Here is a 26,293-nt window from a genome sequence, read left to right as displayed (position 1 = left end):
CTAACCAATAGTATGAGCACACTGTGAACGAGAGGGCATGTTCGCACTGTTTCCGTTTCCGTTGCTCAAAGGCTATCGAGATTTCGATAGAGTTGTAAGGTGCTCCATTGACTCGATAGACTATTGACTCGGCGGCCTTCGAAACCTTACGTGTAGCAGCTCGAACTTGACCTTTGAGTCAACTGACTATCGGTTGGAAGGCCTTCCAAACGCCCGTGTGACACGGGTATTAGTTGGGGCTATGCTAACACTGAGGCAGGCATCAGAGGATGAAAGAGCATGATCACAGCGCTGGAACAAGGTTGAAAATTACATAGTTTAATTCTCTGTGCAACCTGTGAACAAGCAGACCAAATGGAAGTACATCTCTCTTGCTATGGTATGAAGCAAAACCAAGATGTGCAGACATTTGGTTTATACGTTTTATTTCTCAGAACTTTAATTTGTCTATTAAAGCAACAGATCAAACAAATAACTGCTGTTGCCTTGAATAATTCTCAGTTGTGTGCCACTATGATGTCACAGGACTGTGAATTATGTAGCTGCACTTAAAGGAAAAAGACACATCCACCCACTCTTAGCAGTTGCTAGAAAGAAAACCCATACAGGTTCCTCAAAAAAAAAAAACCCTCGCATTTGAAGAAAAATTCGTCCTGGTCCTGGACTCGAACCCAGGACCACTGCCTTTTTGGGGCAGCCGCTCTACCATCTAAGCTAACCAGGCGGCTAGCAGATGGTAAGGCGAAGTCGTATTTGTCAACAACTCGAAGCAAATGCAAGAGTTTGATGTAATAGTTCTGCTGAAACCCACAAGGTGGAGAGAAGGAATTAATTGAAAGAAAATTAGACATTCACCCAATCGTATTAATTGCTATAAAGGAAACCCACATGGGCTCCTTGAAAGAAAAGGACAAATTTTTCTTCAACTCCAAGGCTTTTCTTTCGAGGAACCCATATGGGTTTCCTTTGTAGCAATTGCTACGATTAGGTGGATGTCTCATTTTCCTTTAATTACTTTTCTCCATCTTGTGGGTTTCCACAGAACTATTACGTAGCTGCTCTTGTGCGATTGACATCGCATCTGCATGAGGAAAAGGGTGCAGGGCATTTGGTTTGAAATTTCAGGTCTTTTTGCGATGTGTAGCGGTGTAATACTACTCAGACATGATCGTTAGCTTGCATTGCATGCACTGCGCTTGTCAGTTCCAAATTACCAGACCTGGTGAGGGGCCCCATAAGAACCTGCCAGTCAGCCCGCTGTGGTGGTTGAAGGCCATACAATGACCGTGTCGGCTAATGCTGCAATATTGGCCCTGTCAATTGTGTGCTTCTCTTACAAAAACGTACTCTCTCCTCTTGTTCTGTGAAGTGATTCAATTGAATGGTGTTAGTTTTTGTAGCACGGCAATAGTGTGTGTGTACACGTCAGTGGTATTTAGTACCATGAGACCGGCACAACAGGTTTCAGTGACATAACGAGTCCCATTATTTTTTTCTGAAGCTGCGCTGCCCTTGGCACACGCTTCGAACTGGTCTCCTTTACAGGTAATCTAATTGTTGTGCGCTTGGGGAATTGAGGCTCTATAACGTAATTACTCGGTCAGCAGCTATAGAATAAAGCAATAAAAACTAGAAAATTTTTCTGTCAGTACTCCTTTAAAGTGAAAGGTCAGCACACTTTGTTTTGGCAGTGGCATATTAGGAATATGACATACAAAACATTACTAAATGCTTATGGTGAATTTGTGCGGTTCCATGCTAGATTAGGTTTGAAGTGAATGTAGTGTGTTCAAGCTAAAGCTAAAGTGATATGTTAGTGCTTGAGAACGTCTAAGGTTTCAACATTATCACGAACAGAGCTTTAGTAATCGAGAAATTGAGGTAAATGCAGGATGATTAGAGAATACCCCAGGACATTCAAGTACTGACCTGATGACAAAGGCACTCCTCATTGTAATTCTATCACTATTACTCAACCACTCATAAAAAAGATAATTGCACAGTATTATAAGACCAAAGAAAATGCTACTTGTTCAGTTCTGTTTGATTTTTAGAAAAACTCATTGATGTTACCCTTGACAACAATGCGGGCAGTCTCAAGGTTTCGTTTTCCCCACTCTGCACTACCCTTGCTTTCACATTTCAGAAGTTTTGTTATTGCGTAGTGCTGTGCTGGTTTTGCTGGCTCGCGAAAGTCACACGAACTGCATGTAGCAGAGAATGCCATGTTCATGTGATGTCGTGGTATTCCCGAACGGTCCACGCCACTTGACCGAGTGCATCTGCATTGGCAAATCCAACACCGTGTTTTGGCTTGGTTTCCCCATGGCCGTGCATTTGGGTTTTACTCACCAAGGGACCAATGGCAGTAAAGGGTGGTGATGGCATATGCAATGTCAGCAGCTCCGGGGTGGGCGATTTGAATTGCACTAAAGGTATGCACACCGTTCAGACGTAATTTTCTCCTAAAATAAGTCTTGGCATAAACAAGCAAGCACTGCGAGATGTCTGGAATGTTATTTTAACATTCCACATTGACTTTGTGTTTACCTTTAGTGTCCCTTTAAAGGGGACAAAATGCAAGTGCAACATCATGCTTCTGTTAGTGCCGTGAACACAGTGAGCTTTGTCGAGAGACAAACTTTGTGTCATTCAAAATAAATCCAGGAGCAGCCTAAAACCGAACCATCCTTGATTAGGTTACTGCAGGCTGCCACGAAAAAAATAATTCCTCTACAAAGCTCGCATAGTAAGTACTCTGTGTGTGCAGCTTTTTCTACCACTGATGTTAAATCTCTCCAATCCAAAGAGATTAGAGAGTGGGAAAGTATAGCTGGCTAAGTTGGTTTAAAAGCTGGAATTTTCAGGCAGGGCACATGCTAGTCGTAGTAATCCTAATTCTGAGTTGCATGAAAGAAAAAGTGCAGTAGTGCTAAAGGGGACAATACATTCAGCATCTGCAATTATCAGATGTTTTTTGGTATGTTATAATCTATAAAAATTTGCTAGTTACATTTTAGTGATCTAAAGGTGCTTGTTGGATTTGTGAAATGAAATCCAGCCAGGGTTGTAGCCATCACAATTTCTCAGTGGCTTAGATACCGCCACCTGTCATCCATTCTCAAATGGAATTTTTGTTTTGTGTAATGCTTGCGAAATGTCAAAGTAGTAGAACATCCACAACCTCCAACTCGCACAATTCAGACATGAAATGGAAGGAAGCAGGAACACCGCAACTAATGACAATCTTTTAATGAGCACCGTGTAGTGAAAGAATCAGTTATCCAAGGAATTGTGCAGAGCATTCTTGCCTGCCAGCATACCACTTGTGCCAATTAACAAGTGCCTTCATATCTTAGAAGATTACACAAAGCAGTATTTGCTGGATGAGTCAGCTCTCCAAGAAAAGTCTGTGAGGGAGCGCTACAGTTGGGAATGACTGTTAATCAAAATTAACCCTTTAAGTGCCAGTAAAAATTCAAAGTATTTAGAAAATGACATTTCTTTTTTATTTCCTGATCTGGATAGCAAATTTTTTGCAGATGAAGGTAGTCAATTCACAGCTTGTGTATGAAAATACGAAATAACAAGAACCATGTACATTGACTAGAATAGTCAAAGTGATAGCGGTTCAGCTCTGGCGCAACTGCTTGATGCTACAGATACATCTTAGAGCAAGCATTTGTTGAGAAAGACTTGCGAAAAGTTGAGAGTTCCCTAATAGTGGCTGTGGAGGTTTAGAAGGTTGCTTTCGTATGATAGATTTCAAAACACAGTACGAAGCAAAGTCCTACACTACACTCCTTACACCAGAAGCATGGAACCTTGCGGACTTTGTTGCCAGTGTTACTTCAACCTTTGTAACAGACAGCGTGCTGCACATTAGGCGTTCTTAGCCTGCTGTAGATGGGATAATGTCCACATAGTGGCATGCCGTCAGACGAGTAAGCCCTGCTTTCAGAGAATGTGCACACCTGAGGGGGCAGCAACATGCAAGTGGTAGCCGCCATTTTTAAAATCTCTGCTGGACGAACGAAGTCTATAGGGAACCCACCACAACGTCAGAAGAGATTAGATGATCCAGGCCCATTGCTGGAACTTAGAAAGAGCGCCCAAATGTGTGAATGAGAGTGACACTTTCTTTGCACTTTTTTACAAAAGATGGCACCCGAGTAAGACTCGTCCCTGGCACTTTAAGGGTTAAAAGGAAATCGCAAACAACTAAGTGGTATAATTTGAAGTAACTTTTTAAGTCTGCATAACAATAAGGACTGAGTCAAAAGGAATTTGCCACTTTATTTAGCATAGTATTTTGTGTTCAACACAGCTGCAATAATTCTAGAGCAATGGAGGGATGCCATGGGTTAATAAATGTTGAAGGTAATGCTTCAGCCAGGAATGTACTGGTACTTTCAGCACTTACAAGTGCACAACTTCATAGGACTGAGAGCTACTCAAAGAGACCCAAGCAAATTAAAATCATTGTTCCCAGTTCCTCTGATTGCATGGTGCAGAATGCCCTCAACATATGAACCCTTGATTTTTTTGTTCATCATATGCGCATTATTAGACCGTGAATTCTGATGCTGCTGTCAACAGCAGTGGTGAGCAAATTACAACATTTTGACTATATTGTGGGCATCAGGTTGTACTGGAGCAGGTCCCAATATGACACGATGTTTGGCACCCTGTGCAAGTAATGTCTTTTTACCCGTTGTGGCCCCAGAATATTGTGAGGATGACCTTGGCATATATAGGAGCTTTTTTGAATTGCCTTGGTTATTGTGGCAAAGCAATTGAGCCTCTGCCCTTTGCTTGTCTTGTCCACTTGGGCTCTGCCTGGCCATAGTTGGTTCAGCACTTGTTGTCAATGGCAATGCACCAGGGAAAGCGGTCTTCCTCTGCCTGCTGTGCAATGTCATAAAAGTATCCTGTGGACATCTGCCCACTGCTCTTTTATAGACAGCACAAATTTTTTTGACCACTTGAGTCCTCTGAGACAATGCCTTGAGCAATATGGTGCATCAAGCAATGTGTAATGTTTGATTACACAGCCATTTCATCAGTGCTGCCACATCAGTTTCTGTGCACAAGCCATTACACTTCTGATATTAAAGGGCCCATCCATAGATTGTTAACCCTACGAGAGTAAACTTTATTATTTTTTTTTGGGTGAAATGTCACTCCCACAAGGTCAATTTCTTTATTGCATACTTAAGATCTTCAGAGAGACTTACTTCAAGATAATGAGCAAAACGAGAACAAGGTAAAAGTGGGAGCCAATGTTTTGACAAGCGACATATTTTTTTAAAAGGCGACATATATACAACGTCAGCTTGAAAAAAAGACAAATTTATTTACAACATACTGTGGTCGTAAGCAGGGGCGTGTAACAAAAGCAGTTGACAAAAGAAATTAAAAAAAAAACAGAAAAAGTGAAACGGTAGAAGACAGTATAATACATAATTATAATCAAAAGTCGGCACAATAGAGCAAAAGTGAAAAGCACAACCAAACAGATACACAATATGATAAAAAAAACAGTTCGTACTGTGTGGTCAAAAACAGAAAGGTACACAGTACTCAAAGTCAGGATTATCGCCATCACAAAATGCTTCCAACGGTGACGCATTCCATTCTTTTATGGTCTGAGGGAAAAAAAGAATACATGAAAAAATTCGTGCGCGCAAAGTAAGGTTCAAGAGTATGAGCATGTGTATGTCTAGTTTGCCTACAAATTCGGTGTGTTAAGTAAGTTTCAAGTTTAATGTTAAATTTACCAAAATATAGTGAGTGGAGAAATTTCAGCCCAGCAATTGTTCTTCGGTGTTGTCAAACAGGGATGTTATTGCTAGTCATGAGCGTTGACGGCGAGTCATTTCTCTGGTAAGCATTAAATATAAAACGGACTACTTTTCATTGCACCATTTCAAGTTTCCTACGTTGGCTTTCGCTTTTACCTTGTTATCATCTCCCGCCTTCCTCGTGTTCTTCCCTTACTTCAAGATAAGAACTCGTAAATATTTGGTGAGTTGACAAAGCAAAAAAAAATTTTTGTTCTGTTTACATAGTTTATTTTTCAGTATATGGATACACTGTAATAAGCATTTCTTTTAGAACAATGTAAACTTCACCCTAATTATCTTCAGCATAGCCTTAAAATAACCAGCATGTGCAGCGATGAAGAAAGTGAGGCGAGTGCCTGTAAGCAAACTCGGTGGTTGGGCATCTGTTGGGAAAACCAAGCAAGTTAGAGACTTAAACATTTTTCAAGTCACTACACGAAGTGCAATTAGTCCTCGAAAATCACTGCCTATGCAGTGTTATTGTCTGTAATTGCACGTCTGTGGGAGAAGCATGCGAGTGATCATCTCATGATATTTTGAGAGATCAGAATGTGATAGACATCAGTTCTCATGGCACTCATAACCAGAAACTGTGTATCCGACAACAGTGTATCTAAAGTGTACGACCTCCTTCGGTAGCCTAGTGGCTGTGGTGTTGCGCTGCTGAGCTTGAAGTTGTGGGTTCAATCCAGGTTGCGGCAGCCACATTTCGATGGGGGCAAAAACCAAAAACGTGGGAATACTTGGATTTAGGAGCATGTAAAGAACCCCAGGTGGTTGAAATTAAGCAAGAGTTCCCCACTACGGCATTCCTCGTAATCAGATTGTGGTTTTGGAATATATGACCCCAGAATTTAATTCTTAAAGCGTGCAAGCACGGGTGTGAGCATGCGGTATTAAACAAGGCAAAGTGTTAATACTTCTAGGTGACTGTTGCTGTAGCCACCAAAGCGCAACTGGAAGATCAGTTCAGGTTGGAGCAAATAGGTGGCAGCACATTAAAGTAGCTTTTTTTTTTTTTAATTCATGGGAGGTAGAAGCACCTCTGAGGTGATCCTAGGCGGTGCTTTGTTCCAAAAAGGCTTATTCTTTCAAATGTGCATTTGCCATAATAGATATACAGTAGTGGCCCTTCAAGGGTTAAGGGGTCACATGGGGCCGATAATTGAGGTTTTTAGTCAAAAAACGAGTTTTCAGGTTATAGCAATTTCAGGTTCCTTTACTATTCTCAAGATAGCATTCTTTCACAAGCCGGTGACTCTGTACAAATGAGAATGCCCGATTTGCTGCAGCCTCACCGTGCTTGTGGAATTTCTGCAGTCCAATCGGACGCAGCTGCAGGGGGTGCTCGATAAGAATCACGCAAAATGTGAAAAGAAATCAGCGACAGTCCTTTCTATATTTTTTTTTTTTATAGCTGCTGCAACTTTTCGATGCGACTTCACCCAGAGTCCATTTCATGCCATTTCTCTTAGCGCTCATTTCACTTGAATAAGATGACACACTTCAGAACTTTTAGAACCGTTTTTCTCAGTTTGTGTTTTTGCACAAAGTTCATGTTTACAAAAAATATTGTGCTTGTATAAGGAAAGGAAGACATATTGATAGGGTGCTTACTGGGGTATAATGTTGTGCAGAATGCAACTGTGGACTCAAATTTTTAGATTCCACAATAGACAGCTTTAGTTTAGCATACGCTATGCCGTTGCGTACGCTATAATATAGCGGGTTGTCACTGTGTATGTGCAAAATGCTTGACCCATAGCGTATAGCGTATGTGCGCTGTTTCTCAGATTTAGTGTTACCAACTTTGCATGGTTTATGTAGTTTGTGTAAAACATGGCAGCAGTCCCGGCTGCTCGCTCCAAATTTAATTTGTCGTTGCGTTTGTAAAATTCACTTCATTCGTAGCAAATGACTGTGTAAACGGCTTTCGCTTAGTCTCAGGTCGCTTTGACGATAGATGATTATGGGTAACCTTGTGGAGATTTCAAGATCGCTTCTCATTTTGAATGAATCAAAGCCCAACGAGAGAAACATTTGAGATGTCAGCGCCACCTATCTGTGAAGTCGGGAGATAGCCGCGACGACAGCATATGGTCTCTGAGATCGGAAGATCTTGCAGGGCAACTAAAACTGTAATAAACATGCTGCTTAGCATATGCTGTACTGTAGCCTATAGCCTACACTATAGTTGCGTACTCTATACTATTACTACTATTCTAGTTTCTTTATATGAAAATTGAAACTTGTTGCCGCAAGGTGGAAGTTCAGTTCCTTGTGGAGCCAATTATTCAATTTTTTTTTCTTAAAAACTGCAGAAATTGAACAAGACAGCTGCGCAGTGTAATAGTTTGGGCCATTATAATAATATATGATGTACAAGATTTCAAAAATTTGTCATTTTAGGATGATAGTTTTTGTGACTAAGCATAGTCACTTCAACATTTGAAAATTAGTAACTCTTTCAAACATTCTTCTAGAATAATAAAATTTGTCACCTGGCCTTATAATATTGTCCTACCTGGCCTTATAATATTGTCCTGAACACATCCTCCACTTTTTATCAAAACCAAGTTAGTGGTAACTTTTGCAGGCCGTGTCCCCCCTTAACTCTTTCGTTACCGTGCCTATTCAAATCGATCGCTGGTGAACGATGCTTTAGATCGCCAATTTCGACTTATTGGATCCGCTTTTTATCTATATAAGGTCATCCAGTAGTTAGTACAGGCACTGCACTTTCAGAATCAGTTATTTTCGCACTGCGGCGAGTAGTGATTTTTGATAATCTTTTTGCGAACTAATGTGCGTATGCTGTAGCGAAAAGAGGCATGGCTGTCACCTTCTGCCGGGCTCGGGAAAAAAAGCATGCCGCTCTCAATTACGCCCCACTAGCATCAAAAGTTTGTAATCAAGTGACTCCTAGCATGCCACGAATTAAACTATATCGCCGGCTAGCCGTCCAACAGTGCTGAGCGGTGATAATTAACTGAAAATGACACCACTTGTTCACTAGTGAGCTTTGGTTTGGAGTCCGAGTCATTTTATTCCACTGAAGTGTATTTCTGAAGGTCTGCCGCATGTCCAACATGTAGACCTGGCTTTGGCAACCAGTTTCCAAGAGTTTCGGTAACGCTTCTGTCATAAAATCCGGGCAAACGGCGGCGCCGGTGTCACTGCGCAGTTATTGAAAGTCACTCCCATGGCATCGTCCCGCACGGCTGCGTCGCGAGAAAAGTGTCCTGCTCAAAACTATGCTGCACCCGCACTTGAATTTAGTGATGAGGCCTCGATTTATGATGCCGAAGATGACGGTAAAGCAGATTCAAGCTCTGACAGCGACAATGTTTTGAGTCAGCATGGGACATCTGCAGCTATTCACTGGCGAGTTTCCTTTACGGCCTTGAGCAGTCTCCTTCCTTGTGTGCGCTTATCTGTGGATTTTTTTAATGACCTGAGAGCTCTAGTGATTATCTTCAGGGTGCATACTTCACTTGGTTGTGATGTGCTGCCATCAGCAGCAAAGAAACTTCCGTTCACTCCAAGGTCGCCTGTAGCATGTCTCGGCCCAGCACTACGGATTAGCACAAGACAGTTTACAACGGCGTGGGATTTCTTTCTACTGTTCTCTGCAGAGAGTGATGTGCAAAAATGCAAACAGATATGCTTCGATGCATAATCTTGTAGTTGCCCAGCTATGCTGAAAGCGATCGGTCCTGGAAGAAGTGCATGACTCTAGATGAACTGATGAAGTACTTTCCTTGTACTTCTCATCGGACCACCTTCAGAAGATGCAGAAAAGGTGGAACTGCAAAATGTGTTAAGAGGACCACAAAGTTGAACAAAAACCATGCGTTTTGTGGGAAAATTGTGGAGTGCACCTATGATTCACAAAATCGAACTGCTTCAGCGCCTGGCATGAGCGAAGAACTGGTCTTGGTTTCTTTTTTGTATCGGAAGAATGGTGGTGTACTGAGCATTTATTTTTTCAGACACTATTCCTGGGTTATCTATCTTTGAAATGTATATTCCGAATTTTCATTTATATTAATATTTTTGTAGATATGTTTTGTTTTTATCAACTGGCAGCAAAAATGTCGCTTTCTATTTTACCGAATAACTTTTTTTGTTTGGCAATGAATGTTTTTCGAAAGAGCATTTCATTATGCACAATATGCTATTCTGCAATGTGTGCTGGAATGCTATTTGTAGTGGTGAGTAATTTTTTTCTGAAACCTATAAAAACCAACTATTTTCTCGTGGTAATGAAAGAGTTATGGACCTTCACTTTTGTGGTACGATTGAAAAACTATCAGTGAAAGTGTGCATACTTGCAGTGGCTTTTTGGTAAAGTGAAAAAATTTTAACCAGAGTTTTTAGATCTGTGAGCTTACTTGATTACAAGGATAAAGATGCTGGCAATGCTGATATCAAGTGCCTAAAATTGAACTTGAAATGAGTGAAGCTTTGGCAGCAGAAAAAATTGAGCTTTTTAACTATGTGATTAGAAGCATTTATGCCTGCAAATTATGACAGCTTCTGCAAAACTTATTCGATTTACTGACTTTTGAGCGCGCCATACATCAGCGCTGTTGAGAGAGGCATTCTGAGGAAACCAACAGCACGTGGATGTAAACAGCACATTCTGAAGGATTCGAAAGTGTTAAGGTATAAGGAGCACATATGAAATGTATGAGCTAGAGTTGCATATAATCAATAATGGGTGCAAAGCTGCATGTAGCGGGTCATGTTACGAGTGGCACTTTTCAACCAAGACAATGTAGTTAAACATGGATCGGAGGTGTAAAAGCCTCGGTGGTAGTGTAGAGATAACTTGCAGAGTGTGCTTAGCAGCGGCGCGGGTGTGCACGCACGCATGCACGCGCGCGCGCGCGCACACACGCACGCACGCACGCGCGCACACACACACACACACACACACACACACACACACACACACACACACACACACACACACACACACACACACACACACCTACCTCTGACGTAATGTGGGGTGACGTTATTTGGTTGTGATGTTTAACTGGTGTGTGTCATCAAATTTTTTGCAACTTTCTATGTCAAATTAAATATGTAATTTCTTATTTAAGGAATGATACTTTTTCTATCATTTTGAGATTATGTTCCCATTGGCACCACACTCTTGGGGCACAATATGGATTGCAGGCGTTCCCTTTAAGCATAACGAGGTGAACCCGGCTCCTGTATCTGGAGCTAGGCGCGTCAGTCATTTGACTCTCCACTATAGAACTCGTGTTGTTAGTAAGGCTGTTTAACTGACATACAGGCACTGCCATACTGCTTCAACATCCTGCAGCACATATTTGTGGGATTTTCACTCTTATGAACCCAAAAGCCAGGGCAAGAGATCTCATTCCCTGGTGCACACTTCCAAGTGAGTGGCCAAATTCAGAGTACTGTGGTCATGTCACTTTTACCATCAGGATACCAGGCATGTGTGCACACATCTGTTTAGTGAAGGGCCAAAAAATAGCATTCATCACTGAATTTTACACCTGATTGTTGGTGAAACCACGAATTCCAGTAGCCGGCATGTAATGAACAACTTGATGGTTGCCAGAGAAAAACTTCATGGCTCAGGGAGCAAAATGTGATTCACTGCCTATGGGACAACACATATAGTATTGTTGAAACACAACAAATTAATATTTCAACACCAAAATTATAATATTTACAAACATTAATGTATAAATGTATTCAGAAGAATAACTTTATATTTTGTTTAAGTATGCATGATTGTGTAAGTGCTTACATGTTATGCCTAGCCACAAAGACAGCAATTAATAATAATATTTGGGATTTTGCGTGCCAAAACCACTTTCTGATTATGAGGCACGCCGTAGTGGAGGACTCCGGAAATTTTGACCACCTGGGGTTCTTTAACGTGCGCCTAAATCTAAGCACACGGGTGTTTTCGCATTTCGCCCCCATAAAGACAGCAATTCTGCATCATTTACTGTTGCTTTGTTAAAATGAGAATTACATCTGCTCAAAGAAGTGCTGTGTTGCACTAGCCTATATGACTGGTGAACTCCTGCATAAATGTTATTCCGTTTGGGCCAAGCTTAGTTTTTCTGATACTTGTGGTGTTGTGTTGTTCACTGCTACATGTTCTACTCATGGACATCAGTCCTGTTGCTTAGGTTCTGTTCGATCCAGTTATGTTTTTAACTGGTTGATCTGGAGTGGATTCGCACTTTCGACTGGTTGTTTCGGATCGACTCACCCTGTGCCGGATCACTCTCACATACTCTGCTGCGGAGGCGCGGATTCGGGTAGAAATTTGACGAGAAGCATACATCACTTTAGCTCATTGTGGGACATTGACTTTGTTGGTCGTCGTACAAACATACAGAACGGAAGTATGTTTCTGTGATGTATGTGCAAAAACTTTCCGTATGATCCACCGTGAAGCGTTTTTGCTCTCCACTGACAGGTTCACATTGGTGAAATCTGAGCACTCGCCTCAGGATTTCGGTGGCTGCTCTAGATCGACCAGTGAAAAATACAACAACATTTGTTGAGGCATGGCCAGCATAAATGAAGTGCCTCATGCATCAGGTACCCACTTTACATCCATAGCATCACTATATGTGGGTGCACCTGCACAGTACACATGATACACACACATGCAGAAAATGATGTGATGCATATCTTTTGCCCATTGTGTTTCTGCATCACCATGCTCCTCACTGTTGCTTTGTATTGTGGTTAGTGGTTGATACAACTGAGAGGTGGATGAGTCATAGAGGTAGGTGGTGAGCTGGACTAGTAGGCAATAAGCTTGCCGCCTCCCATCGTGGGGAGAGCCATGGTGTTTCCCCGAGCATAAGTTGGCATGCTAAGCTTGATACTTGTAAGGTGGCTTCTGTAAAAAACATAGTCTTGACTGTAGTAAACATTACTTATCAAAATAAATGTTAGGTTTAAGTAGTCAACTAGTCCTGCTTGAATTATTACAACCAGCATGTAGTGCAACACAAAACGCTAAAAAAGACGAGGACAGCGCCAGTCTCCGTCGTCTTGTGTGTTTTGTATCATGCTTTGTGGTGGTCATAATAATGCAGAAGCAACTTGCCCAAAGCCATTTAATAAATCGTGCTTGGAACTGGCTTGCTTGATGTTGGCCCTTGCTTTACAGGCGGAGTGGTGGTTCCACGCAACTTCCGACTGCTAGAAGAATTGGAACAAGGCCAGAAAGGTGTTAGTGATGGCACCATCAGCTGGGGCCTTGAGGATGATTGCGACATGACACTGACTCACTGGACTGGCATGATCATTGGCCCACCGAGGGTGAGGATTTTTTTTTTTTTTTCCCTATGCTAAAAACTGTCATTTATCCTTTTGAAGGTAGATTGTTTTTCACAAATTGCGACCCTCCCATGGTAGATTTTTTATGCAGATTTAAAATCCTAAGAATGACTTATGTCAAGAAACTATTTAAACATTTGAATGTGACATAAAGTAAAAAAGAATGTGGACTGTATAACATGGTTTATTCGTTACTATATGGACACCTTGTAATAAGTATTTTAAAGAAGAAGTTGACTTAACAAAAAGAAAATTGGCTTAACTAAATTTTATATTTGAACATTTTTTCAAACAGCCAAGCAAGCATGGTTACAGCAACAATGAGACGTGAATCTGAGCACCCAGCAGTAAACCCAGTGGTTGTATGCTTTTCAGAAAAACCAACTGAGCGACAAAATATTAGTTTGAGACCATTAAAGGAGATAACATGAGCTCTCTGGATTCTCAAGAAAGGAAACATGGTGGTATCATTTGTGAGCCCCTGCTTGTAAAGAAAATAATTGCATGCTTTTGAAAAAAAGATGCTGATGAGCAGCTTGCTGTAACACTTTAACCCTTTTGGCCCCAGTGGTGTCATTTGACGACATTAGGTAAAACTTTGTGCATAATTAATGAAATGAAGTAAATAAAAAAAATTAAGATTTCAATACGAAGCCAGCACAGTCTTGAGGCAATTGCCTGCAGTTTAGGTCAAATAGGCAAGACAGGTATTGTTCGGCAGAAAAAATAAAACTAAGAAAATGAATAGTAGCAGCAACACAATTCATTTCGCTTTAGGATGTCACAACTGCCAAGCAACCTTGGCATGTGGCTTGATAATTCTATTGTATGATATGTTGAATGTTCAAGAAAATAAAAAAGCAAAGTGCTTTTCGAAGCTCATATGATAATTTTGCGGTGTATGAATTTGACACCACAAGGGCTCAGTGGTGGTAAATAGGTTTTGGGAATAGTCACTTTGTTTTCTTCCATATCTTTCCCAAATTGTTTTCTACAGGCATAGTGCTCATTTTTGTTGTTTATTGTTCGTTCGTGACTGTTTCTAGCTGAAGGTATATAACCGCATTTGACATTCAGGTGCATGTAGATTATTCATCGATAAAAACAAAGACGACTCATTGAACATGTGTGCATAACTTGTTCATTAGATGAAGAAGCTGCAGGTAGCTTTGAGGATATTGGCCCACAAATATTGAGCACTCGGCACGCACTACGACTTAGAACAAGAGGTCTGGGCACCTGTAGTAAGCTTATTTTTATTTGGTACAGTTTATTTTGAGTTTGGTGCTTTGGAGTTTGGATGTTTGTATGAGCATTACAACTACCAACATAATGTTTGATGGAAATCCAACTTTTCCAGCCCCTGCAGCATAAAATATAAGAATGCTGTACGTTTTGCAAAGAATACATCACTTACTCATTCACAACCTTTGAGCCCTTGTGGACACCCTATTTGACACCCTATCCGTAACTTTGCTAAAAATCATAAAATACAGTGGAATCTCGATGATACGAATCTCACGGGGTCACGAAAAATATTCGTATCATCGAAACAATTAAAACTAGCTAAATTAAAGAGTCAGAGGTGAACTCACTCAGGCACACATACGTAAAAAGTATTTATTTCTTGAAGAAAAAGACTCTAGTGTCCATCTGCTTCTTTTTCTTTGTCAGATCAATTAGCAAACTTTTTTCAAATCCATAAAAACGCGTGCATGTGTTGTCGCTGATTTCATCCGCGGCCATAGCACGCTTCAGAACTTCGAGCGCATGCAGGGTTTCAGCCGCCGGTGGTGGTCCTTCGCCATCGCCCATGTCTAACACAAAGAACGCGGCCCGAAGCACAGCAGTCACTCCGTCCGGTGGCACGCAGAAAAGGAGGAAAAGCACAAAAGCAACAAAACTGCCACCGCTTCAAACTCTTTGCGCCCAGTCGCGGCCTCCACGCTGTCCGGCGCCGCGTCCGCACCTCCGTACCAAAAGAGAAAATGAGAAATGGTGTGACTGCGTGCTGTTCTCTTTCACTGCTGTCGGTGGGGCTCATGCTCGCAGTCGCGTCCGTCCGTGCGCTGGAATCGTGCCAACTGTGGCCATAGAATAAACTCCTCCGCACATCGGCGCAACCTCCTCCCCTTCTTAGCAACCGGCGTGCCAGTGGGGGGCGCAGCTGTGCATAGCAACCGTGGCGTCACACAGTAGCGGTAGAACGAGCGCGCGCGCGTCGGCGGTGGCAGCTGCACCGCCGCTCCTTCGCCAGACGTCTCATTGCAGTCGAGTGAGTGAGATACATAGCTCCGAAGCGGCCCAGTGATTGTGCGCCAAGCGGTTCGGGGAAGCGGCAGCGGATGCCGGATTCCCCCAACACCAAATGCCAGAAGAACAATGAGTGAATGCGCATGCGATGACTGAACATGTCACCAGATGCGAAAGCAAGGGAAGCAGAACGGAAACGCCAACAGCGACTGATTAGATCGCCAGGTACCAAAGGCAGGGAAGCAGAACGAAAGCGGCAGCAGCTACAGGCGATATCGCCGAACACCAAAGCGAATGAATATTGGAGCGCACACGGCAGCAGCGTCTGGCTTTCGCCTAGCACACTTTAGAATTTCCAAAGTGTCTTCGGTAACTTTCGTATCAGCCGACGCGGGCCGAAAATTGATTCGTAACAACTGTTCTCTAGCACGTTGCAAAGTAATGGGGCTCAGCCGGGACCACAGAAAAATTTGTATCATCCAGAAATTCGTATTAGCTGTGATCGTATCATCGAGATTCCACTGTACAAATTTCTATTTTTGTGTCATGCTTTTAAAAGCTTTTTGTACACCGAATATGTAAAGGAAAAACGAATTTCTGATCGAAAAAGTTTACAAATTAGAAACGAGATAGAAATAAGTTTTGGCAACAGCATAACCAGAGGTGGCCCATGCAGCAATGTCAAATCTAAAGTGTGTGCACACGGGCATGAGCATGCAGTAATCAACGAAGGCAAAGCACATATGCTCCTAGGCCACCATAGTGCTAGACACCATAGTGCAAAGCGAGAACCAGTTCTGGCAGGAGCTATGATGTGGCAGCAGAATAAATATGCTAGAACTCAGGATTGGCAGCAGCATTTTTGGGGTGATACTAAGCGGCGTTAATTCCAAAAAGGCGTGTTCTTTCAAACGTGCATTCACAGCTCTACGTGCACAGCAGGGTCCATTTGGGTCTTGTTTCTACTGATGTACAGTGGTTGGTGACCTACAAAGGGTTAAATGTGACCTAAGTGGTGACTAGTGAGCCAGTTAAGGTATGATATTGCGAGTTTTAGGAAAAGGTTGTCATATGAATCTAGATCTGTCAGCCCGCAAGGACGTCTGCATCAGCAGGCGTTTCGTGTGTTGTACCCAAGCACATGAGGGTTGGACCCTCCCGTGTGTAGCCATGCGCAGCTTAGCGGTGTCTGGGGAAAGCGGGATTTTGGGAGTTGAGCCAATGCCGGGGTGTTCAGACATTTAAGGCCCACCGGCGAAGGCAACACACCTCTTTGGCCTCTGCTTCACATAGACAGCACCTCCAGACTGACCCACCTGGAGGAAATTGGCAGTCGCTTTTTTCTGTCTCTCTCTCCTCGAATCTTAGTCTCTCTCTCTCTCTCTCTCTCTCTCTCTCTCTCGCTTGTTGGCCTTTCCTGCCTTCTTCTCTCTTCCATTTACTTCCTTTCTCCCTGGCGGCAAGGTTTAACCCTGTGTGGCTATCCTACCTTGGGTACACCATATTTGGTTATAGTAGCGGCATGTGACTGGCATCGTGCAGACTTGTATGCAAGCTCTGCCACATCCCCTCGTTGGACTCCGTGGTGGACGGCCGGCGCTGTTGTCAAACAAACATTTTCTTATGGCAGCGCAAACTTATGTTGTCTATGATCGGCGTCTGAAAAGCTGCTGCACCAAAGCATTGTTCCAGTTCTCCTTTCGGAGCAACGCTCCATTACCGAAGTGCCATGTAGTCCATAGCGAAGACAACGTACCGATAAGAAAGCTGTCTCCATTTCTGATGGCCATGTGCCTGAAAGACAAAATTGGGCCGATATACAAAGCCTCAAAAATGTCAAGTGGGGACCTACTCCTAAAAATAAATGACAAAGATCAAGCATAAAAGCTCTCGGAACTTACCAGTATTGGCGACGCGACAGTGACAATTTCGGCCCACAGAACACTAAATACAAGCAGAGGTGTGATATCTGAGGAGGGCTTTGTTTCCAGGAACAAAACACGACCAAAGCACAAAGAATTGTCATCCGCAAAAATGGCCAAGAAATCCCCACAAAACATGTTATACTCACCTTTGGAAAGAGCGTAATGCCTACCTCTCTGGATGCAGGGTATGTAAAAGTAAATGTCGGACCACATATCCTGAACCCCAGACAGTGTTTCAAATGTGAAAGGTTTAGACATGCTTCACATGCATGCCGAGGATAAAAAGCCTGTGCTAAATGCAGCTCCTATGATCACCCATCTGATAATTGCACTTCCCCACATTGCGTTAACTGCAAAGGAGACCATCCAGCTCACTCTCAGTCTTGCCCTTGCTGGAAAAAAAGAAAAGGAAGTAATTGCACTAACGGTTAAAGAAAAAATCTTTCTTTGAAGCAAAAAAGCGATTTTCATACCTTTCAAGAAGTTATGCCGATCTGACGCATGTGGGGGCAACATCACAGAAGCCTCAGGAGTCCCCCGAGCCCACGCACAGCGGCTCCACAGTGACCACTCCCACCCCCGTGGTGGAAGCAGCCAGTGCTGCTCCATCCTTTTCGAAGGGCCTGCAGACACCAGTCCCGCAGAGCCATAAAATCAAGTGAACCCCAAGGCCTGAGGCACATGTCTCGATGCCCATCTCTCCATCGCACCTCAGAGAAAGCGATGGAGCTTGATGCAAAAACCTCGGTGTCATTGATGCTGAAGGACAAGCACTCTCTCGAGCTTGGAAAGAGGGACAAAGTCCCAATAGCCACATTAAATAAGGAAGTGATAACCTAAAGGCTATCGCTCCTTTGTATTAGCCTTCTTTAGATCTATGTCACCTAACATCTTTCTTATCTCTTATTCACTCGTATTGCCATTTTTTACCTTTCAGTTTTAAAATGGCTTTTATTATCCACTGGAATTACAGAGGACTCTTATGCAATTTAGGTGACATCAAAGGCATCTCAAGTAACTTCTCTCCTGTGGTCTTGTGCTTACAGGAAGCAAACCTAGGCGAAAAACAAAAAAAATTTTAAAAGGCTTTAGTGTGGTACAGCGTGATTGTACTCAGGCAAACTGGCTTTCAGGTGGTGTAGCCATTGTTCTGCAGGACGATATCGCAGCTAGAGAAGTTGCCATTAACAGTCACATAGAAGCCATTGCTGTCACCGTTTTAGCACACAAAACCATTACTATTTGTTCACTATACATTCCACCGCATTCGCATTTTACTGTAAGAGATCTAGCATTAATTTTAAACCAGCTACCTGAACCTTTCTGATTTTTGTGCACAGAACACGTTACGAGGCAGCATAACAACCGACACCAGGGGACATACAGTTGAAGATGTTATCCTAACAAATGACATATGCCTTTCAAACTGGTCATGCAACCTACCGCTCTCCAAGCACAGGAGCTATGAGTTGCCTTGATTTGGCGCTATTTACTCCATCGCTATTCACTGATCCCCAATGTAATGTAATAACTAATCCCTACGGTAGTGACTATATGCCTGCATACATAAAACTAACATCCACGCTACCTATCCTATCTTCTAGAGCACACGGTTGGGAACCTAATCTAGCAAATTGGCCTCTCTTCACCGAAAAAGCCAGTGTGTATAAAAGTGATCATAGATGACCTAAGCATAGACGAAGCGAATGAGAAGATTACTGCTTGCATAGTTTGTTGCTGCAGCGGAAGAGGCTGTTCCCCATTCTACTGGATTCTTAAGGAAAAAACTAAAACCCTGGAGGACGAACGAGGGCACAGAAGTTAAGAAACTTCAAAACAAAGCATGGGGCATCTTCGAAGGTACCCAACACAAGATAATCTATTGTCATTCAAAAAAGCGAAAGCAGAAGCAAGCTATATCCGCAGGCAAGCCGAAAAAAAAACTAATGGAAAAGTTATACTTCATCGATTAACAGCTCAACTACATCCGAGAGAATGTGGGACCAGGTTTACAAGTTTAGGGGCGATGTTCCTTACACAGTCCCCATACTCTCAGCTCCAGACATGCAAACAAGTCTACAGGAACAAGCAGACATATTAGGCCAGCACTTCTACGCCATATCTATCTCAGCGAACTATTCCGCAATCTTCCTAAAACAGTCTGCAGAAAAATAAAACGAAAGCTTCCGACAACAGGCAGTTCAAATAGGCCATTTAATGGCCTTTTAACGCTCCATGAAATAAAGAGTAACGGGTAAGAAAACGGCTCCTGGTCCTGACAAAATACATTACACTATGCTGGCCCACCTGTCCCAGAAAGTGGTGGAAGCCTTGCTGCGTTTCTTCAGTGCGATCTAGGAAACGGGTAAAATGCCTGCAGAGCGGGAAAAAAAGCTGTTATTATTCCATTCCTGAAAGCGGGAAAGTCACCGAAAACTCCCAGCAGCCATAGACGAATAGCACTAACAAGTTACTTGACAAAATCATATGAAGCCATAATAAATCTAAGATAACATACATTCTCGAAACAGATAACTTACTAGATTCTTACCAGAAGAAAGGGGGTTAACTGAGGGGCCCGCTTTTTATTAGTCATATCATAAGAAGCCAACAAACACTGACACCAAGGACAACATAAGGGAAATTACTTGTGCTTAATAAATGAAATAAAGGAACGATAAATTAATGGAAATTAAAGTGGATGAAAAAACAACTTGCCCCAAGTGGGAATGTGGGTGCTACCTGTGGCAAGTTGTTTTTTCATCCACTTTAATTTCCATTAATTTATCGTTCCTTTATTTCATTTATGATAGATTCTTACCAGTGTGGTTACAGCAAAGGCTGCTCAACAACTGACCATCTTGTTTGTCTTGAACATATCATACGTGAGGCATTCCTTTGCAAACAACACTGCCTACCAGTCTTTTTCGACCTAGGAAAAGCATACGTCATGACATGGAGGTATGGTATTTTACAAGATCTAGCAGCACTAGGAATACGCAGCAGAATGCTCAACTGTCTAGCCGATTTTCTATCAAACCGAACATTTCAAGTTCGTCTGGGTGCAACAGTGTCCCAAGTCATTGTCCAAGAAAATGGTGTCCCACGGGGTTGCATATTAAGCACTACGGTTTTCGTGGTGAAGATGAATGCAAATTCAGTTATGCTGTGCAACATTATGTACTCTTTATATGTCAACGACCTTCAAATTGCATGCCGTGCCTTGAGTATGTCTACATGCAAAAGTCAAATCCAGATAACAGTAAACAGGTTGACCAATGGGCTGATAAAAATGGATTTCGTTTTTCTACACAAAAAACTGTGGCAGTCGTGTTTTCACAAAATAAGGGGGTTATGCCCGGACCGAACTCTCAGATTAAATCAAAGCCTACTACCAGTGAAGCACTGTGGGGATCGAGGTGCCTCCCTGCACCTCGTCCCCCAGCTCGCATGTTGTGCTTAGCTCTATCTCCGGGAACCGCCGCCGTAATGGCAACATGGCGGACATGGCTAGCGCGCCGGAGCTAACTTTCTACGCAAACCGTGCTTCTCTCTCCCCGGCTCGAATCGCCACGCGAGCAAGTGTCACCAGGACACGCCCTGATTGGCCTACTGAGTCTCGGCCCCCGGGTGCCCTCTCCACCCGAGCTCTCTTTCGCTGAGTACCTCATCACCGCAGCAGATGCTCAAAGGCCCGCAACGAGTTCATTACATGGGACCTTTGTTCCCGTGACTCCTCATTCTCGCGCTTGGTGGACCGCTTACCGGTTAGCCCTAGTACAGTGGGTGCATGTACTCGATCGGTCTTGCGGTGAGCCTTTGCCCGTAAGCACCATGACTGTTGCACTGTGCTGTATCTGGGGGAATAAACCTGTGTTCTTTGGCAATCTGACTCTGGAGCCTTCTCTGCGCCGTATCGGAGAGTCGACGAACCCTGTCGTAGCGCCTTTGTGCATTGCAGAGTAAAGGAGCGTCGAAAACGAAAGTTTTTAGGAATAATTTTTGATAATAAACTAAATTTCATTGCCCACATTAACAGCGTAAGAACTAAGGCAAACAAAGCGCTTAACATCCTGAAGGTCCTATCACATAAGCATTGAGGCGCCGACTGAACGTACGCTGGTTGCGTATTTACCTTCAGCATTCTTGACTGCGGCTGCATAGTTTATGGATCAGCAAGGCAGTCTAACATCAGGCTTCTTCATCCCACACACGATCATGGACTACGCTTAGCAGCTGGTGCGTACAGGACCTCACCAGTACAAAGCCTATATGCCGACAGTAACGAACCCTGTTTGGAACACTGAAGAGCCTTGGAACACCAAAGAGCCTTGCGCACAATTTCATACGTTATCAGAATAACAGCTCTTCCTAATCATATATGCCATACTCTTGTCACTTACACCACGAACGGAATGCACTACATCAACAAGTCACATAGTGTGAAACCACTTATCCTTCATTTCGAAGAAATGTGTCGAAACTACATTGTTCTGAGCGAGGCTCTCGGGGTTGCCGAAAGACCGAACAGACTGCCCCCGTGGTATGGTTTTGAACATTGTGATTTCACTGTTATAGACCACAAGAAAAAAAAAAGAAACACCACGTGAACACATAATGCAAGATTTCTCAGAATTACAAGAAAAATACAGTGACTACACCGAGTTTTACACTGACATCTGCAAGACAAATGAACATGCCAGAAGCGTAGTCGTATCGGAACACTGGGAAAATTGTCTTAGGTTGCCACAGTTTGCTTCAGTTTTTACAGCTGAAGTATACGCCCTTATGGCTTTGGAAAAGATAGTAACAGAAAATTATAAAAATGCAGTTTACTACATAGATTCTCTCCGTTGACTTAATTTCCTCCATAGAAAGTCAGAGTGCGAACCTCTTCTTGGAGGCATCCTTAGAATGCTTGGTGAAAGTGAAAATCATGGTAAATTATTTCGTCTCTGTTGGGTTCCAAGTCACATCAGAATTTCGGGAAATGAAAAGGCAGACAAATATGCAGCAATGACAGCCCGTGAAAGACTAACAAAAGTAAATCTTCCATTCAAGGACTGTGTACGGGTGGTCCGTGCTGCAATCACGTCAATGCAGCAAAAGGATTGGGACTGTCAAGTTAGAACGACAGAAAGCTGAGCTAGTTGGTAAGGATTCATTATGCAAAAAGGTGAGGCGTGCAGACAGGACACAAGAGAAGAGAAGTGGACAACACGAACGCCGAGTATCAACTGAAGGGACCTCTGAGGTGAAAAGAAGAAAGAAGACACAAAACTCATCTGCGCAAGCTCTGGAATGGTATCACCACGTGTCAGTCGGCTACATGTGCCAGTCTACGCGAGAGATAGCTGTTAAGGCACTTAATCTCTTCCTTGCGTAAAGTAATCGAAGGCTGGCTCATGCACACACTTCCACCATTATAGATATGCCATGCCTCTACCATAAGACGCGTATCCTCATTCTTGTGCCTGTACAATATTGCGCATTTATCTAACTCTGGCGTGCAGTTACAATATTGGCAATGTAGGGAAAAATTAGAAGGCGAACCACCGGTTAACAACCTTTTATGTTCCATTAGCCTCTGATTGATACACTGCCCCATTTGCCCTACGTAAAACTGGTTACAGCTAAAGGGAACTTTATAAACCACACCCATACGACAGTCAGTGAAACTGTTGTTATTGTGCTTTACAGGACAAATATCTGTTCTTTCCTTGCCTTTTACTTGCTCCTTTTTCTTTGCACGGCAGCACATATCTTACCTAGCTTATTGGGAGCAGTGAAAGCAACATGTGCGATATTGAATGAATGTACAGAATAGCCACTACTACTTTTTTTTTTTTTTTTGCTATTGCTGCTTTCTGTAATCAGGTCCATCCCCCTCGAAACCAACTTCTTTAGGCGTTGAGCCACAGTGGCCACTGCTACGCTAGGATAACCTGCTTCTGATAGGTGCCAGACCTGTGTATTAAAACTGGCGCTCATTTTGTGCATGCAGGATCTGGTGAGAGAAGACTTAAGGCATGACATGGCAATTCCGTTTTTTACTACTTTGGAATGCTTGGATTGAAAATTTAACAACGGCTTCGAAGATCTTGGGGAGTACTGCCAACAAACGTGATTTTGTTCGAAGATCAAGCAAATGTCTAGAAACTGAATTACGTTTCGCTGAGGAAATTCCTTGGTAAACTTTAATCCTCCTCCATAAAGGTTAAGTTGCTCACTTATTGAGGTAGCAGCGGAATCAAATTCTTCCCTGTTGCAGAAAATCAGGTAATCATCAACGTAACAAAATATCTTGATAACGCAATCACCTAAGGCTTTCTCTAAGCACATGTTAACCTTACTCAGGTAAATATAGCTAAGAATAGGGGCAACTTTTGAGCCAATACAAATGCCTCATTTCTGCAGAAACACGCCATCTCTCCACCCAAGCAGCGTCGACTTTAAGTACATTGAAAGAATTTCTAGAAAAGCTCTCGTGGAAACACCGCATCTGTCAATAAAAGCCGACTCTTGCACTTGTTCTTTAATGCACTCATTTACGGCATTTAGCAACTCGTCATGCAGCAAGGAGTAATACAGGTCTTTGATATACATACTGAAAGCTGTACAATCACCAGGATTTACCTCTCTCAAATACTGAACTAGTGCCTGAGAATTACGCAAGCGAAAAGGGTCTGGAAAAACTAGTGAAGCTGAGCATTTCTGTAGGTAACTAGCAACACAGACCTGCCAGGTCCCTTTCTCTTACACTATAGCACGAAAAGGAATTTCTTGCTTATGGGTCTTTGCCGAGAAAAATAGTTCTAGGGTGAGGGAGTTTGCTTTCTTGACATTAGAGACAACCCTATCAAGATTGTTTTGACAGGAGGTCAACCGCACGTTGCTTAACTGCTGAGGGCTTAAGTTTTACTGGCTGTAAATTATTTTCTATGGCTGAAATCGCTTTTTCTGAAAACATGTCATCTGGCATAATTACAAAATATCCTTCCTTGTCAGATATTACTGTTTGTGCTCCACAAGGTAATTAACTAACGGTCGGACAGGGTCAGACGTCTTAAAATGAGAATTGGGTTGATTAATGCTTGCAGTACAATCTGAAATACAGCGCGAGCGTTCTTGCGGGACGAACCTGCTTATTCAGTGCGGTATGCTTAAAACGTCAACGGGTTTTATGTTATGCTTAAAACACTGCTTGGGACCTAAAGCAAGGGTTTTTCTATGGGTATCACTTACGTTGGCGTCTTCAAGAACCAGTACGTTATTTGACGGGTGAATAATTAGAAAGGTGTTTCCTCTTACTTTGTTGAAGCTCAGGAAGGTTCATCCTTCACAGGAAGTCCATGTGTTGCTCGGCTAACCTGTTGCAATCGCCGTAAAGGCGGTTCCAATGACGACCGTCTCCCAGGGCCTCGCAACGGACCTTTAAACAATCCTGGTAGAACCTAACTTGGTGCCATGATTCAGTGGAAAGAATAGCTTCAATCCTCCTGGCATGTCCAGTTGATGGTTGAAGGAAGCCGCACATCATTTGAACTTCCAATGGGACTACACGATTAAAAGTAAAACACGACATGGTTCTAGCGCGGAAGATACACATCGGGGCAATTAAGGAAGCTAACGAAGCAGGATTGTGCAGATAAGTAGGGGAACATGGAACAGGGCTCAGAGTACTAGAAATGAAGCTTAGAACGACAGAAAGTTGAGCTAGTTGGTAAGGATTCATTATGCAAAAAAGAAGTGAGGCGTGCAGACAGGACACAAGAGTAGAGAAGTGGACAACACAAACGCCGACTATCAACTGAAGGGAGCACTGAGGCGAAAAGAAGAAAGAAGACACAAAACTCATCTGCCCAAGCTCTGGAATGGTATCACCTTGTGTCAGTCAGCTACATGTGCCGGTCTACGCGAGAGATAGCTGTTAAGGCACTTAATCTCCTTTTTTTTTAAATTGAAATGAATGTTAGGAGAGGTTGGCGCCTTTATGTGGTGGCACCGGCTACTCCTTGTCACTTGGCAGACGAAACAAATTTGCGTAAAAAGGGAGAATAGTGACACTAAATATAACACTCAGCAGAACACCGGATCAATAAAATATATACAGTCCAACAGTACATAAGTCACAAAGTTCTGTGCATTAGTTCAGTCCACGTACGCATATATAAAGTCCGATGTTTTGAACAGCCAAAACATACAACACTTGTAATACACTCCAAGTACAGGACAGAATTATACATATTGCATAAAAGTTGCGATCACCACATAAACCAACTATGAACCACGAACGTTTATTAGTCATATAATAAGAAGCCAACAAACACTGACACCAAGGACAACATAGGGGAAATTACTTGTGAAGGCTGTGGGTTCGGTTCCTGCCTGTGGCAAGTTGTTTTTTCATCCACTTTAATTTCTATTAATTTATTGTTTTATTACTTCATTTATTAAGCACAAGTAATTTCCCCTATGTTGTCCTTGGTGTCAGTGTTTGTTGGCTTCTTATGATATGACTAATAAAAATTGGGCCCCTCGGTTAACCCCCCTTTCTTCTCGTTAAACAACGTTTATGTAATTCATTTAGCGTATTCGGATCATCCAATACTTAATATTTTCCCAAAACGTTGGTGTCCTCTAAAAACTTTTTCAGAGCAAGAAGTGCTCTTTTTTGAAGGCCAGCAGTTGGCTATGGGCTAAGTATCTTTTTTAGAGTGAATGGTCTTCTGTTTAATATAAACAAATTAGCTTGCAGTACCGTTCTTTGTGTATCGTATTTCGTGCACTCGAGAAGAAGATGATGCACATCTTCGTCTGGATGGCCACAAGAACACTGCGGACTAGAGACACGTTTTATTCTGTACAAGAAGTGTTTCATAAATGCAGTACCAAGACGCAGCCGGTGTACCAAAG

The 26,293-nt window shown here is 42.7% G+C and overlaps 2 protein-coding genes across 4 annotated transcripts in view; one reads left to right on the top strand and one right to left on the bottom strand.

Annotated features, from left to right (window-relative positions):
• Uev1A (Ubiquitin-conjugating enzyme variant 1A) overlaps positions 1-26,293 on the top strand; it is a 62,815-nt gene that overhangs the window by 3,797 nt on the left and 32,725 nt on the right. For all 3 annotated transcript variants that reach the window (XM_075703202.1, XM_075703206.1, XM_075703208.1), the window contains exon 2: positions 13,030-13,181. In XM_075703202.1, the coding sequence (XP_075559317.1) occupies positions 13,030-13,181 (152 nt within the window). The remainder of the gene's footprint in view (positions 1-13,029; positions 13,182-26,293) is intronic.
• LOC142590758 (uncharacterized) overlaps positions 9,578-26,293 on the bottom strand; it is a 92,962-nt gene continuing 76,246 nt past the window's right edge. Inside the window, exon 7 of the mRNA XM_075703192.1 lies at positions 9,578-9,654. Within this exon, the coding sequence (XP_075559307.1) occupies positions 9,631-9,654 (24 nt within the window). The 3' untranslated portion in view covers positions 9,578-9,630. The remainder of the gene's footprint in view (positions 9,655-26,293) is intronic.

Source organism: Dermacentor variabilis, chromosome 1 (assembly GCF_050947875.1).
Source record: "Dermacentor variabilis isolate Ectoservices chromosome 1, ASM5094787v1, whole genome shotgun sequence".
Classification (NCBI taxonomy): Eukaryota; Metazoa; Arthropoda; class Arachnida; order Ixodida; family Ixodidae; genus Dermacentor; species Dermacentor variabilis.
This window is presented reverse-complemented; position numbering and strand designations above follow the sequence as displayed.